We start from the raw sequence: 16837 nt of genomic DNA, 5'->3' as shown, positions 1-16837 counted from the left end.
ATTACTTATGCCAATTTAACATCTGAGAATGTTACCCGAGAATAAGAACTATACCTATACCTGTAGTACTCTATTTCATGATCAAAGACAGTAATCATTAGTCATAAAAAAGGAGTCTAGATGAAAGAATATGAAGGTCTTATTATATACAACAGGAATATAATATTTCTTGAAGAAATGATTTATCTCAACATTGGAAAAATCACCTAAAAGTCATCAGTACAATATTTGTGTTGGAAGGATAACACATCTTTATTTAAATCAGGGTTCTTAAGATTTTTTTTTTTTAATATACCAAAGATCTCCTATGTGGAAATCTATGGACATTTTCCCAGAATAATGGTAAATTGCATATATTCACAATGGAAGTAAATGCCAAATTTCATTTAGAGATCAATGAAAATAAAGACAGTTTACTTTCCCACCCAATTTCATAGATCCCCTGCAATCTATTTACAGAACTCTTAAGGGTCCATGGAGTTGGGAATGAAAAACCTTGATATCCTTAAATGCACAATAGAATGCCTAACTAATGCAATGCCCTGTTTATAGCAGAGACTACAAAACCAGTTCAGAAATTTGGTGTATGTATTTTTTGCTTCTGGGCTAAGGGGGTAGGGAAGGTACTTCTATACTCAATAGGAGATACTCTGCCATGTACTATAAAATTCATCCCTTTATTTTCCAATATATCTCCCTCCCCCACCAAGAGCATCATCTCTTACAAGGGAAAAAAAAGCCACTGATTTTCTCAAAGAAGGTTTACATTCCCTGTCTCAACATTTTTGGCTGCTGAAAAATAAAACCCAAGTCTGGCTCCAGAAAGTCTCTTAAAAGAAATAAATGTCACTAGAAACACTTACTGAAATACCTACAGGTTTAATTATAAATAATCTTGCATTTTTTGAGTCTATAAACATTTACTGGAAAGGAGAATGGAACAGTCAATAGGGCCAGACTCAAAGTCTATCATACATATTCTGACACACACATACTGAGTGTGTGACTCTAGACAGTGACAACTCTCTAAGAGGATAAGGGCAGAAAAGATGCTAACCTGTACTAGTAAATTTCTTACCTAAGAATTTCCTATGTCAATTAAATCAGTGGCCTAGTTTTGCCAGTGTATTGGTCAAATTTAAGCAAATTTGAATGAACATATAAATAATATTTCTTAATTACTTCCAATTAAATATAAATCATTTATTAATTAGGCAAGACTTCAAATGAATGACAGTAGTTTTATTTTCCTACTTTTTTGGCACCAATTGTGAATTACATTCCTAATTCTCTCTTTTAAAAAATTCCTTATTGTGTTCACAAAAATTTTTCTGAAGTTTCTCTGGATGCCTTTACTTCTTCATAAGAAAATGACTTGATTATGAATCTTCCCCATACTCTTAATTAACTGACACATCCCTAGTTATATATTGATAATTATATCAAACATTTAGAAAATAGTATTTCTTGAAAAGAAAAATGAAAGGAGTTAGGACAGTGTTTCTACTAGAAATGTCTATTAAAAAACTAAGGAAATACTTTTTAAAAAAAGAGGTAGAGATCCAATCTATAATCATGCAGTGTTTCTCTCTTCAATAAAACAATTTAATGGGAAAAAAAGAGATGGATAACAGTTAGCTGCATATTGTCAAGAATTTAGAAATATAGCTTCTTTTAACCATAGAAGAATATTCATCTATTATCATGGCCTGAAGGTTATCTTGCAACTTTCTGGAACAGAAGCATAATTATTTTACCTATAAATGCAGAATAGCATTCTCAAAGATCACCACAACAGGTATAGAGTTTAAGATTTAGAAGGGAAATGATTGATGAACATACACAAATAAGAAGAAGTACTATAGTCAAGCTTTCACCCACAAAGGCTGTAAAGATTGAGGAGCACCAAAAACAAGGGGTGATGGGAAAATCTAAGGGGAAACCAACCATAGTGGGTCATTTTTCCAGACAATGTCAGTCCTAGAAAACAGTTCAAAAACCTGCCAATACTAGGGAGGGACTAGAAATAAGAAGCCCAGCAAAACCTTCCAAAGCCTAACTCAATTGGGGTTTGTGTCTTGTACCAAAACAGGGCTGAGTCCACAGCTATGACAATAATGCTAAAGCAGGATTCATGGATTCAACCAAAAGACCAGTGCTAGGGCCTATCACTAAGTACAGGGGGAAAGGAGCTCAAGCTGAAAGGATGACCTGTAGTTCTGTCAATTCTGAACTGTGCCAAGTAGCTGATGCTGCCTAGGCTAAGTGGCTGTGTTCGGAAGGTCCAATCAAAAGTAAACCTTGAATTAATTCACTGGAACCCCAAATTCTAACCAGAAATCTGCAAAGTAGAGATGGAAGTGATCAAATCATATTGTACATCAGATTGAAAAGCTGAAAATAACCTATAAGTTTACAATTCTTACTATTTCCTGTAGCCTGAGCTGTCCTTAAAATCCTGAAGAATATAGCACTCAACATGAAGAATAAATAAAGATAAGGGTTAAATAAGGCAGCAACATTTCCTTCTAAAAGTATGAAGAGCCCAGTCCTAAGTAATAATACCAATTTAGGAACGAAGAATGGAAAAATGAGTAAACAAAAAAAGATACCACAGATAAAGAAATATTAAAGAGCCACAGATAACCAAGACCCAAGCCTAAGGAAGTAACTTCATAATATCTAAAAGAAAAGCCTGAAACAAAAACAAAGCTAGGCTATATGTTTTCCTAGAATTCCTGGAAGAAATAAAGAGTTTTAAAAACTAGTTACAAATTAAATGAAAGGTCTAAAAGAAAAAAATTTGAAATGAGAGTTCCAGAACAAAGTTCTTAATTTTTCTTAATAAATAACATTGTGGAAACCTCTACTAAGTAATCTAGTGAAACCTATGGACTCATGTTTACAAATATATAAAATAAGAAACCAAGAATTAGTGAAAATAAAGGCATTTGGTCAGGATGAAAATTCATAGTACATTTAAATAGAATCGTATAACAGGGTCTATGCAAAAATTAAAAAAAAAAAACCATCATAATCAAAAGCAAGCAGCTAGGTAGCACAGTAGATAGAGCACTGGAGTCAGAAAGACCTTAGTTCAAATCCATCTTCAGACATCTACTAGCTGTGTTACCCTGGACAAGTTATTTAACTGTTTGCCACAGTTTCCTCATCTATAAAATGAACTGGAGAAGGAAATGGCAAATCTCTCCAGTATATTTGCCAAGAAGATCTTTTTTTTTTTTAATTTATTAATTTATTTATTTAATAGCCTTTTATTTACAGGATATATGCATGGGTAACTTTACAGCATTAACAATTGCCAAACCTCTTGTTCCAATTTTTCACCTCTTACCCCCCACCCCCTCCCCCAGATGGCAGGATGACCAGTAGATGTTAAGTACATTAAAATATAAATTAGATACACAATAAGTATACATGACCAAAACGTTATTTTGCTATACAAAAAGAATCAGACTCTGAAATATTGTACAATTAGCTTGTGAAGGAAATCAAAAATGCATGTGGGCATAAATATAGGGATTGGGAATTCAATGTAATGGTTTTTAGTCATCTCCCAGAGTTCTTTCTCTGGGCGTAGCTGGTTCAGTTCATTACTGCTCCATTGGAAATGATTTGGTTGATCTCGTTGCTGAGGATGGCCAGGTCCATCAGAACTGTTCATCATATAGTATTGTTGTTGAAGTATATAATGATCTCCTGGTCCTGCTCATTTCACTCAGCATCAGTTCGTGTAAGTCTCTCCAGGCCTTTCTGAAATCATCCTGTTGGTCATTTCTTACAGAACAGTAACATTCCAAAATATTCATATACCACAATTTATTCAGCCATTCTCCAACTGATGGACATCCATTCAGTTTCCAGTTTCTAGCTACTACAAAAAGGGCTGCCACAAACATTCGTGCACATACAGGTCCTTTTCCCTTCTTTATAATCTCTTTGGGATATAATCCCAGTAGTAACACTGGCCAAGAAGATCTTATGGATAGTATTCCATACTATGGTCCATGGTCACAAAGAATCAGACTCAAATGAACGATTGAACAACAATCAAAATCAAGCACAAAACACTGAACTTATAGTGAAAATGGGGTTAGGGACACCACACTCAAAAACCTAATTAGTGACAATTTTTAAAAAAGGAATCTAATAAAATGGCAAAACAGTTTTAGATAATGATAAGTTGCTAAGAAATACATAAATACTAAATAGTGACCTGGAATGAGGTTTGGACTGCTGTTTGGCCAGCCTCTCAGGTTACAGAAACAGGTCAGGTAAGCTAAAACTTTGCTGGGAGGTCATAGCAGAATGAGGAAGAAATGATGCAGACTAGCCCTTTTCTACTCCTCCACTGCAACAGGAGAGATAACAAAAATATGACATTTAACTTGACAAAGACCTAAAGTTTGCTTGTGGAGCAAAGGCCTAGGAAGGGTTGCAGCTTTTAAAGTTATTGTGAAATGGTATAGTTTTCACCATGCTCTATGTTACTTTATTTTCCTTTTTTTTAATATTAAGCTTTTTATTTTCAAAATAATGCAAAGATAGTTTTCAATATTTGTGTTCCAATTTTTTCTTCCTTTCTCCACTCTTTCCCCTAGACAGCAAGGAATCCAATATATGTTAAATATATGTGAAAGATGTACAATTCTTCTACACATATTTGCACATTTATCATGCTGCACAAGAAAAACTAGATCAAAAAGGAAAAAAAAAAAAAAAACAAAAAGCAAGCAAACAGCAACAAAAAAAGGTGAAAAAATTTATGTTGTTGCTGAGTGAAATGAGCAGGACCAGAAAATCATTATATACTTCAACAACAATGCTATATAATGATCAGTTCTGATGGATGTGGCCCTCTTCAACAATGAGATGAACCAACTCAGTTCCAATAGAGCAGTAATGAACTGACCCAGCTACACTCAGGGAAAGAACTCTGAGAGATGGCTATGCACCACTACATAGAATTCCCAATCCCTCTATTTTTGTCCGCCTGCATTTCTGACTCTTTTTGTACAGCAAAATAACTGTTTGGACATATATACATATATTGTATTTAACTTATACTTTAACATTTTTAACATGTATTGGTCAACCTACCATCTGAGGGAAGGGGTGGGAAGAAGGAAAGAAAAAGTTGGAGCAAAAGGATCTGCAACTGTCAATGTTGAAAAATTACCTATGCATATATCTTATAAATAAAAAGCTATAATAAAAAAAAACTTATATTGTGATCAATATTCAGTGCCAAAAATCCTCTTTCTGGATGCAGATGGCTCTCTCAATCACAAGGCTATTAGAAATAGCTTGAATCACCTCATTGTTGAAAAGACATGCTCTGTGTTTCTTGGGGAAGAAATAGCACAGATGCAAACTTGAAATTTCAATTTTGCTTAAAATATTCCCTTACTTATCAATCACATTGGAACAAATTCACTTTTAAAAAACACACATTACAAGAAAAATTGGCTGTATATGTCATCTAAGTTCACAGATCCCCTCAAATCTATCTACAGCTTAAGGTAAAGAAGTTCTGCGCAAGAATAAACTTTTAAGAAATATTAACAGCTTAGTAAAAGAGATACAAAACCTTGTCCAAATAATGGACTACCAACAGGATGGACAAAATAAAAGTAATCTCTGAACAAGAAAACAAGAAATTAAAATAAAGTTAGAAATTACAAAAGACAAAAAATTTTTGATTATAATATACTGAAAAGCTGCAAACAAAATTAATGAAGAAAAGATAAGAAGGAATGCAATTAAATGGAAAAATAATCTGTCTCAGATTTCTCAGATAAGAAACGAAGATATATAAATAATCATATGAAATGTTGAAAAATCACTGAAAATTAGAATAATATGTATCAAAAGAACCCTGAGGTTTTATCTCACATCCAATAAATTGGCAAAGGTGACAAAAGATGGGAACGGTCAATGATGGAGTATTGCAAGAAGAAAAGAACACTAACATATTGATAGTAGAAATGCAGACCAGAACAAGAAGTTTGGAAAGCATTTAGAATTGTGCAAATAAAGCTACTAAAGTACTCATAACATTTGAAGAAGAGATACCACTGGTAGGCATATACCTTAAAGAGGCCAGTGATACATGCGCAAAAATGTTTGTGGCAGCCCTTTTTTGTAGTGACTAGAAACTGGAAATTGAACGGATGCCCATCAATTTATTCAGCCATTCTCCAACTGATGGGAATTCTGGAATACTATCGTTCTGTAAGAAATGATCAACAGGATGATTTCAGAGAGACCTGGAGAGACTTACATGAACTGATGCTAAGTGAAATGAGCAGAACCAGGAGATCATTATACACGGCAACAACAAGATTATACGATGATCAACTCTGATGAATGTAGCTCTCTTCAACAATGAGATGATTTAAACCAGTTCCAATTATTCAGTAATGAAGAGAATCAGCTATATCCAGAGAGAGAACTATGGGAAAGAAGTGTAGACCACAACATAGCACTTCCATTTTTTCTGTTATTATGTGCTTGCATTTTTGTTTTCCTTCTCAGGTTTTTTTCTTTCCTTCTAGATCCAGTTTTTCTTATGTAACAATATAAATGTATAAATATGTATACATATATTGGATTTAACATATACTTTAACATATTTAACATGTATTGGACTACCTACCATCTAAGGGAGGGGATGGGGAGAAGGAGGAGAAAAGTTGAAACAGAAGGTTTTACAAGGGTCAATTACCCATGCAGATGTTCTGTAAATAAAAAGCTATAATAATAATAAAAAAGAGGCCAGTGATAAGACCTAAATATTGATAGCAGTTTTTCTAATTAGTAATACAGAAATTGAAACAAAGTAGATATCTATCAATTGTGGAATGGCTAAAACAATTTGTGGCAAAAAAAAAAATATAATGGAATATTACTTAAGCTGTAAGGAAAGACAAATATGATATAGAGGATCATAGAAACATGAATGTGAACTGCACTGAGTGAAGCAAACAGAATTAAGAAAATAATATATACAATGACCACAACCATGTTTTGGAAAAAATAACCAACACCAAAACAATTAAAAATGAATGTTACAAAACACACACAATGAACCAAAGATGAGATACTAGAAGATATAGCTGTCCCATCTTTTCCTGAGCTAGCTCAATAGATATGGAACATGGTCTATAATTTCAAACTTTTAAAAAATAAAATTAGAGAATAAATTCTTTATTCAACCAGATCCAGCCAGTATTGAGACTAAATGCTACATTAAAAAGGTGTTTTTTTAAAATTACAACAAAATTAACAAGGTAGCAATTTAAGTTACTAAACTTACATAATAACAATCTTTAGTTTTATGCACAATACTTTCAGCTACTTTGAAAGACAAAGTAACCTGAAAAAATTTTCTTTTTTCACTGTTTTGTAAAAAAAGTTTTGAAAGACAAAAAGTACCAGAAATAAATATCACAAAGCAAATATGGAAATAAGCTGAAAACAACAAAATGTTTACCACTCCTAAATCACATCACTCTTCTTCATCTTTTTAAATCTTCTACTTCACTCATTTTTCTGACCTCTACTAACCTTACCTTTTTTTCAAGCATTTTAAGAGACTCTACTTAAAAAAAAAAAAAAAAAAAAAAAAAAAAAAAAAAAAAAAAAAAAAAAAAAAAAAAAAAAAAAGCTAGTATGGCCTGGAGGTATTTTAATTTTGAACTGCCTTTGTTCCCTCAGTTGGATAATTGCCATATTTTTCAAATGCGTACCAGTAACCAAAGAACTCAGTTTCTGTTGCCTTTGATTGTTCTGAGGCACATGCTGGAGGATGTAGGGAGGAAAGGGAGGTTTGGGGTGGAGGGAAAATATCCAGATCCTATGATACCATGTTCTCAGGTGCTGACTGGTTTTTGTTCTTTCCCCTTCTTCTTCTATTTCCTTTTTTTCAACTTCTATTTTTCGTTTGCCTTTAATTTATTTTAAACACAAAGTAAGAATTTTTTTAAAAGACTACCAAGTACTCAGCAGGACCATAAGAGAAGATTCAATGTAAAATAGCAAATTTCCAATTCAAGAAAACCTATGACCCAACTGCAAGTGCACATATACTAAAGACAATCTTTATCATTAGAAGAAGTAAAGTATTAGCAAGAAAGGATCTCAGAATGGAATTCTTGCAAAGGTGAGATTTTAGTTGAGATTTGAAACAAAATAGGAGGGGGCAGATAGTTGGTATAGTGGATAGAGCACCATCCCTGAAGTCAGGAGGACCCGAGTTCAAATTTGACCTCAGACACTTAACACTTCCTGGCTGTGTGACCCTGGGCAAGTCACTTAACCCCAATTGCCTCAGAAAAAAAAAAAAAAAAAAAAAAAAAAAAAGAAGAAGAGGAAGAAGGGAAAGCCAGGGAACAATCAGTAGTCAAGAACCTTGCAGATGAAATGCCTTGTAAGTAACAGCAAGGAAGCCAGTGTTTCAGGATGATAGAATATATAAAGTATATCCAATCTTTTTAGATTGGAAAGGTAGGAAAGATGCTTAGGACACCTAGGAAAGGCTTTAAGCCAAAGAGAGGATTTACATTTGATAATACAAGTGAAGGTAACAGGGAAACACTGTAATAGATGATGACATGATCAGATTTGTACTTTAGGAAGATCACTTTAATTGCTGAGTGAATAGATTTCAGTGGGAAAAGACTAAAGCCAGAAAGAGCAATTAGAAGGTTACTACAACAGTTTAGGTATAAGGAGATGAAGGCTTGCACCAAAGTGGTGAAAATGTCAAGAGAAATGTCAGGGGTACATAAAGATAAAATTTGAGTCCAGGATGATACCTAGGTTGCAAGTCTAAGTAGTTGGGAAGATAGTAGAGTTCTTCACAACAGTAAAGTTAAGAACAGAAGATTTTTGGGAAAAGATAATGAGTTTGGCTTTAAACATGCTTAGTTTAAGATGTCTAAGGGACATTCAATTTGAAATATCCAAGAGGTAGTTGGAAATATAAAAGATAATCAGGAGAAAGATTGGTGCTAGATAAATAGATCTATTTAGGGGGATTTTTGTATAGAGATAATGGTTGAATCCATATGAACTGACCAGATCACTGGATTATTTTAAATACAACATAAGATGAAAAGAGGACACAGACCAAGATGCTGTGAGAAACTTCCAGTTGCCAAGCAAGACCTGGATGAAGTAAAGTAGAAGAAAGGCAATAACTATATATTAAACTTTACTATGAATAAATTATAAATTAAACTTTACTTATAAATAAATTATCTCATTTGATCTTCAGAAACCCCAGGAAATAAGTGCTACTATGAAACCCATTTTACAGCTGAAGAATTGAGGCAGACAGGTTAAGAGACTTGTCATGGCTCACATGCCTAGGGAATAGTCTCAAGCAGTTTTCCTGACTCCAGGCTCAGTGCTCTATCCACACTGCCTAGCTAGTCAAAGATTAAATAAAAGATAATGAGAAGTCAGAGAGAAAACAGAAGAGAAACCCAGAGAAAAGAAACATGAAAGGGTAATTAATAGTGTGAAAAGCAACAGTGAAATCAAGAAGGATTAGGATTGAGAAAAAGTGATTAGATTTGGAAATTTAAAAACCATTGGCAATTAATGTGTAATTTCATTTGAATGATGAATTCAGAATACAGACTTCTGAATGTTAAGAAGAGAGTGAAAGGAAAGGCAGTGGAGGCCCAAATTACAGAAGACCTTCTCAAGGAATTTACTCACAAAAGGGAGAAGACAGTATGATAGTTAGTGAAGATGGTCAGTTCAAGGGAGGATTTTTTTTGAGAAAAAGGGAGATAGGCATGCTCGTATGTAGTAAAGAAGTAACCAATAAACAGGGAGAAATTGAAGATTAGTAATAAAATGGTGATGATAAGAGGGGATAATTGGCTGGAGAACACAGAATGGAATGCTATTTTAGGTATAGAGAGGCAAGTAGGTGATACAGGCGATAGAACACTGGGTTTAGAGTCAACAAGACTTGAATCCAAAACTGACCTCAGACATTTTACTAGCTGTGTGACTCTGAGAAACTCACTTAGCTACTGCCTACCTCAGTCCGATTGTTAAATAGGGTTCAAAATAATACTTATCTCACAGGGTTGTTGTAAGATCGATGCGTTTTACACAGTGGATACTTAATAAATTCTCCCCCCCTCACCTCAAGGTTTGCCTTGTCAAAAAAAGGGACAAAGGAAGAAATAATAGCAGAAGACATCTTAAATCATGAGAGATGAAGAGGAGAGAAAAAGGAACTCTCAATGAATTAACTCAATTTTGGGAGGTAAAGTATGAGGCAAAATCAAAAACAGAAGAGAAGGAAAGTCATAAGAGTTTTGAGAATAAAAATTAACATATATCCCCTGAGAACCCCCATGTTATCAAAGGTCACCGACAGAGTGACAACAAAGCTCTTGGGAGTACTTGTAGTATGTTTTTTATTTTAAAGGAAAAAAATGAAAAACCATATAAACAAGGAGGAAGAACAGAAGAAAGATACAGAGTTAGTTTGATTTTTTTTTTCAGAGTTAGTTTGATTTAGAAATGCTTTCAGTTTGATAGATAAATTAGAAGAAGGTAGGCTAAAGAGGAGGAAAAGTATAAGACAAAGGTTTTTAAACTGTAGGTCATGATCCCATAAGGGATCACATAACTGAATGTGAGGGGGTATCACAACATTTTAATTTATTATCAATAAATGTTTGATTTGTATACCTATTTTATAGACCTACATGCCCAGAGTCACATAAAAATTTCTCAAGCAAAAAAGGTGGAAAAGTTTTAGAATTAGAAAAATAGGACGGAGAGAAATTCATGATTAAAAATTACTATAAATGTGAATGAAATGACCACAAATAGTTGGATTAAAAAGTAGAATCTAATGTTTATAAGACAAAACACTGAAACATAAAAGATTCACATTTAAAATGATAAAGCAGAATAAAATCTATTATGTTTTACCTGCTCAAAAAAAGCAGGGGTAGCAATCATTTACCTCAGAACAAGACCCAAAAATGGGCTTGATAAATAGGAAAAATTGTATTATGCTTAAAGGAATCAAATGATAATAATAGTTATTATGTTTCCAATGGCATGGTATCTCAATCTTTTAATAAATAAAAGTTAAATGGACATCATTGTAATAGTTGGATACATCAAAAATTCCTCTTTCAAACCTAGAAAAAACTAACAAAACAGATAAACAAAAAAATCAAAGAACTGAATAGATTTTTAGAAAAGTTAAATAATGATAAAGTTCTGAGTATTAATGAATGAGAATAGAAAGACAGTATATTTGCCACACTAAATATATAAAAATTAAGATATATTAGGACATTAAAAAACCTTATGCAGACATATTAAACATACTCATTAACCATAATGAAATACAGATTGTGTTCCTGGGATCAGGCCTTATTAGGTGGCATAGTTAGGACTGGAAGATACTTTATAGTCCAAGCTCTTCATCTTACAGATGAGAAAATAGAGGAATAAAACGGTTAGGTGAATTGTATAGGGTCATGCAGATATTAAGTATAAGAGATAATAGATGAACCCAGATCTTCTAACTCCAAGATTAGCGATCTACCCATTATGCTATAGTGCCCATAAAGGTTGCTATTATAATGTTAATGTGCATTTCTCCAATTCCAATACTATTAAAGTATTTGTAATACCAAAGAAGATATACTGACACACATCATAGGAGGAGATAAAACAGAAAACTATAGATCAAATGAATAGACCCTAATGAATAATGACAAAAAATGTTTCAATAAAATATTAGTATAAATGATACATCAAAAGATTAAACACTGTGAATAAGGTGGCTTTAATGCAGGCATGGAGGGCTGATTCTATATTAAGAAACATATAAACAATATTGATCCCAATGCCAAAAACAGTCATGTCATTTTATCAATATATTCAGAAAGTCTTTTTACAATTTTTGTTTAATATGAAACTATAAAAGCAGCATCACACATAATGGATACAAAATAGAAACCTGTACTAAAAGATCTTTTAAGATAATTAAAACAAGAATCATTTAACACAGCACTAGAAATATTAGCCATAACATAAAAAAAAAAAGAAATGGAATAGGTATAGTCAAAAAGGAAACAAAATAATTCCTTTTTACAGATGATATGATGGTTTACTGAGGTAACCCAAGAGAAACAACTAAAAAGTAATTAAATGGTAACATCACTTAAGTAAAGAACATAAAATAATTGCTATCGTAAGCAAAAAAATTCAATATTAAAAAATTAATTCTATTCTAAAATAATCACATACTATATAAAATACTTTGGAGTTTGAATAATAAAAACACACATAGAAACTACGCAAACTAAACCACAAAATACCCTTTACAGATACAAAGGTAGAGAGAGGAGAAGGAAAAGTAGAGGAAGAAAAGAAATGAAGAAGAAAAGTAGGGAGGCAGAAAGGGAGGGAGAGAGGGAAGGAAGGAAGGAGTATTTACATAGCACCTACTATGTGCCAGGCACTGTGCTAAGTGCTTTACACATATTATCTTATTGGATCTTTACAACAACCATATATTATCCCCATTTTATAGCTGAGAAAATTGAGTCTTTTCTTCCTTAAGCCCTCCAAGAAGCTGGAGTTTTCAACTATATTTGGAGACCTCCTAGATTAGAATCTAATGCCAAGAATCTACTGCCTTGTTTGGAAGATGCTGGTAATCTCTATGTCACTACAGCAATGCTATTTACCGCTAAGTACTCAAGAATGTAAGGTTATCCAGTAACACCAGGGCTTCTGTCCTAGAATCTTTTCCTCCTTTCTCTATCACTGGTCCTGGGAGATTGTTCTTTCAACATAATTTCATCTACTCTGCCACCTTGCCACTACAGTAAGGTAACAACCTTTCGTTCCAATGCACACAATGTAAACAGAGATACAGTGATTTACCCAGGATCCCAAATAATAAGCACCTGAGACTAAATTTGAATTCAGACCTACCTGAGTTTTAGCACTTATCTACTGTACCACTTAGTTGGGAAACGGGGCTGCTAAGCAGCCCAGTGGATGAAGTGCCTTGCCTGGAATCAGGAAGATCTGAACTCAAATGTGACCTCAGATATTTATCATCTATGGGGATGTTGGGCAAATCACCTAAGCCTATTTGCCTCAGTTTCCTCATCTATAAAATGAGCTAGAGAAGGAAATGGCAAACCATTCTAATATATTTGTCAAAAAAACCCCAAATGGGGTCAAGCCAAGTCAGACATGACTGAAAATTACTGAATAACAACAAAAATATGGGCAATGAAAGAATTTGGCTTAATTATGCATATTTCAATGATTTTGGTTTTTCTTCTTTTTTAATGGGGAGGAGAAAGTAGGAGGGACAGAAGGTTAATTTTTATAATTTATATAATTTTTATAAGAAAAAAATTCTTTTAAAATATAATATATATAGAAAAGAAAAATGAAAAAATTACAATACATTTTAAAAGAAAATTAAGCTGTATGTAATAAAAATCTATAGGTTTATGTAGAAATCTTTTTTGTTCAACTGTGTAACTTAATAAATATCAAATAAAATGGGCACTTCTAAGTTCAAAAACAGGATTTAAAAGATGAAGGTTATTCCTGAGGTGTTCTTGAAAAAATAACCATCTGCCATGAATAATTTAAGCATCCAATTATAAAAGAATAAGACTTTTCAAAGACCTTCTTTGCTTAAAAATTCTAGGAATCTATGATTTTCTTGGAAAACACAATCTCAAAATAACTTTCAAAATTCTTACCTGATATGTGTTGCAGGAAGAGATTCATATTGACGTGACAAAAATAGTTCTCTATGTTTCAACTGATGCTTCTGTTTATCTGTCAGATCAGCATCTATTGAAGTTTCAGATTCTTCTTCAATCTCTTCTACAAAAGTGTAAAAGAAAAATACCATTAGGGGGGACTATGACAAACATGATCTGAACATTATCAGCTTGAATGTTTTTAAATATTCCAACACTTGATTGTTTTAATAACTGTACTTTAACATTTATTTCTTAAAATTTTGAGTTCCAAATTCTTTTTCTACAGTCCTTTTGCCCTTCCATTGAGAAGACAAGCAATTACATTTAAATTACACATGTGAAGCATTTTATATTTATATGTATATATTAGCCATGTTGTTTTAAAAAGGAGGGAAAAGGCAAGAAAAATAAAGTGAAAAAAGTATACAGCACTTAATTTTTTTGTTTTGTTTTATTTTTAATAGTATTTTTTTCAAAAACATACAAAGATAGTTTCAACATTCATCTTTACAAAACTTTATGTTTCAAATTTTTCTCCTTCTCCCTCAGACAGAAAGCAATCCAATATAGGTTGAATTGTGCAATTCTTTTAAACATATTTCCATATTCATCATACTGTGCAAGAAAAATCAAATCAAAAGGGGGGAAAAATAAACTAAATGAACAACAATAGCAAAAAACATGAAAATACTATGCTTTCATCCATATTCGGTCTCCACAATTTTGTCTCTGGATGCGAGTGGCACTTTATATCCCAAGTTTATTGGAATTGCCTTGAATCTCCTCATTGCTGAAAAGAGCCAAATCTATCACAACTGATCCTCACATAATCTTTTCACTATGTATAATGTTCTCTTGGTCCTACTCACTTCACTCAACATCAGTTCATCTAAGTCTTTCCAGGCCTTTCTGAAATCAGCCAGCTCATCATTTCTTACAGAACAATAATATTCCATTATATTCACATACTATAACTTATTCAGCCATCCCCCAACTTACAGCCATCCACTCAGTTTCTAGTTCCTTCTCACTACAAAAAGGGTCGCTACAAACATTTTTGTATATGTAGGTCCGCTTTACTCTTTTATGATCTCTTTGAGATACAGACCCAAAAGAAACATTATCCAGAACTTAATTTCATAATTTTCTTCATTCCTTTGGTTCTACCTATATGTAAACATATTTGTCTGAGCTAGAGAAAGGCTAAAAACAATAAGTCAGAGACAGTACTAACAATGGAAGCAAATTGTCAAAGTTGACTTTCAGTCTTGTTTCTTTCTCAAAGACTGAGTTTGAACAGGCCTCCCCTACCCACCCACACAGGAAATTAGCTGCTTTGAAATATTTTGCTTATAGTTACTGTAAAAATTCCCAAGAACCACTCAGGAAGGTAAAAATCTCTACTAACAAATATCTTATCCCAAAATCTTTTCTTCCTTAAGCCCTCCAAGAAGCTGGAGTTTTCAACTATATTTGGAGACCTCCTTGCATTAGAATCTAATGCCAAGAATCTACTGCCTTGTTTGGAAGATGCTGGTAATCTCTATGTCACTACAGCAATGCTATTTACCACTAAGTACTCAAGAATGTAAGGTTATCCAGTAACACCAGGGCTTCTGTCCTAGAATCTTTTCCTCCTTTCTCTATCACTGGTCCTGGGAGATTGTTCTTTCAACATAATTTCATCTACTCTGCCACCTTACCACTACAGTAAGGTAACAACCTTTCGTTCCAATGCACACACAATGACTCCAATTAGAAGCCTCCTTTCAGAGTACCATTGTTAAATTATCCCTATCTTTCATAGTCAAAACTACCACTCATCCCAGAAGTTAAATATGAAATACTGAGCCTCTTAGTGACTTGACTTTGTTATTTTTCATTTAGGCAAACATTAGAACGATTTGCCATTTCCTTCTCCACCTCATTTCAAAGATGAGGAACTGAAGAAAACAGGCTTAAGTAACTTGCCCAGAGTCACACAGCCAACAAGTGTTTGAAGCTAATTTGTAACTCTGAATCTTCCTGATTCTATGCCCAATGCTTTATACACTGTGCCACCCAGCTGCCCAACTCAACTATTTCTAGGAAAAGGATTTCAGACACTAGGAAGACTATAGAACAAAGTAAAGATTTTACATGCAAATGGACTGAACCAGCTACGCCCAGAGAAAGAACTCTGGGAGATGACTAAAAACCATTACATTGAATTCCCAATCCCTATATTTATGCCCACCTGCATTTTTGATTTCCTTCACAAGCTAATTGTACAATATTTCAGAGTCTGATTCTTTTTGTACAGCAAAATAACGGTTTGGTCATGTATTAAAAAAAAAAAAAAAGATTTTACATGCAGAATATCCTTGGATTTTGTGTCATCCCTGCTATTGTAAGATTAGGCAAAGAAGCCAGTACTAAATAGATGTTCATTTACAGTTCTAAAGTTTAGGTGATCAAATATTCACCAAATCCCAAAGCTTGCCTTAATCTCCCTTCTTTTCTTAAGTTTCAGAATTAACAGACTCTACCACCTCAGTTAGATGGATGGACAATCAAAACCTCTAATCTCACTATCACTCATAATCCAGCATCATAATCCAGAATGCTGAAATTCATCTTTCCAATCATTTCTCTATCCTTATACATCACTCTTTGCTTCATTCTTCCTAAACTGATAAATTCTCACCATAACCTCCAGTCATTTCAATTATCCCTGTCCTTTAACCTTTCACTCTTGTATTAGTCTCCCATTCTTCCCTTCAGTGTTGTCTTTATAGGTAACTAATTCAACTCTACCTTTATCCCCCAAATCCCTTGTTCCTTTACCCTGCCAACACTTAAGACTCCATTCCACACCTGCTGTCCTGCTTGGTTAAATTAATCATCTCATGCCATGTTTCTAACTGAAACCTTGACTGATCACACCTCCCTGAACCTCTTCCTCCCCAATAGAGGAAAGAGTTCAAAAATGCTCCCAATACCTTCCCTTGATAGAGGGTAGGAACTGGACTTTTAGTTCACTT

The 16837-nt window shown here is 33.5% G+C and overlaps 1 protein-coding gene across 2 annotated transcripts in view; it reads right to left on the bottom strand.

Annotated features, from left to right (window-relative positions):
• Positions 1-16837, bottom strand: part of MTA3 (metastasis associated 1 family member 3) — a 171907-nt gene that overhangs the window by 107527 nt on the left and 47543 nt on the right. For both annotated transcript variants that reach the window (XM_031950410.1, XM_031950411.1), the window contains exon 4: positions 13809-13935. In XM_031950410.1, the coding sequence (XP_031806270.1) occupies positions 13809-13935 (127 nt within the window). The remainder of the gene's footprint in view (positions 1-13808; positions 13936-16837) is intronic.

Source organism: Sarcophilus harrisii, chromosome 2 (genome assembly GCF_902635505.1).
Source record: "Sarcophilus harrisii chromosome 2, mSarHar1.11, whole genome shotgun sequence".
In the NCBI taxonomy this organism is placed as follows: Eukaryota; Metazoa; Chordata; class Mammalia; order Dasyuromorphia; family Dasyuridae; genus Sarcophilus; species Sarcophilus harrisii.
The sequence above is the reverse complement of the archived record's forward strand: the minus strand, read 5'-3'. Positions and strand labels throughout refer to the sequence as shown.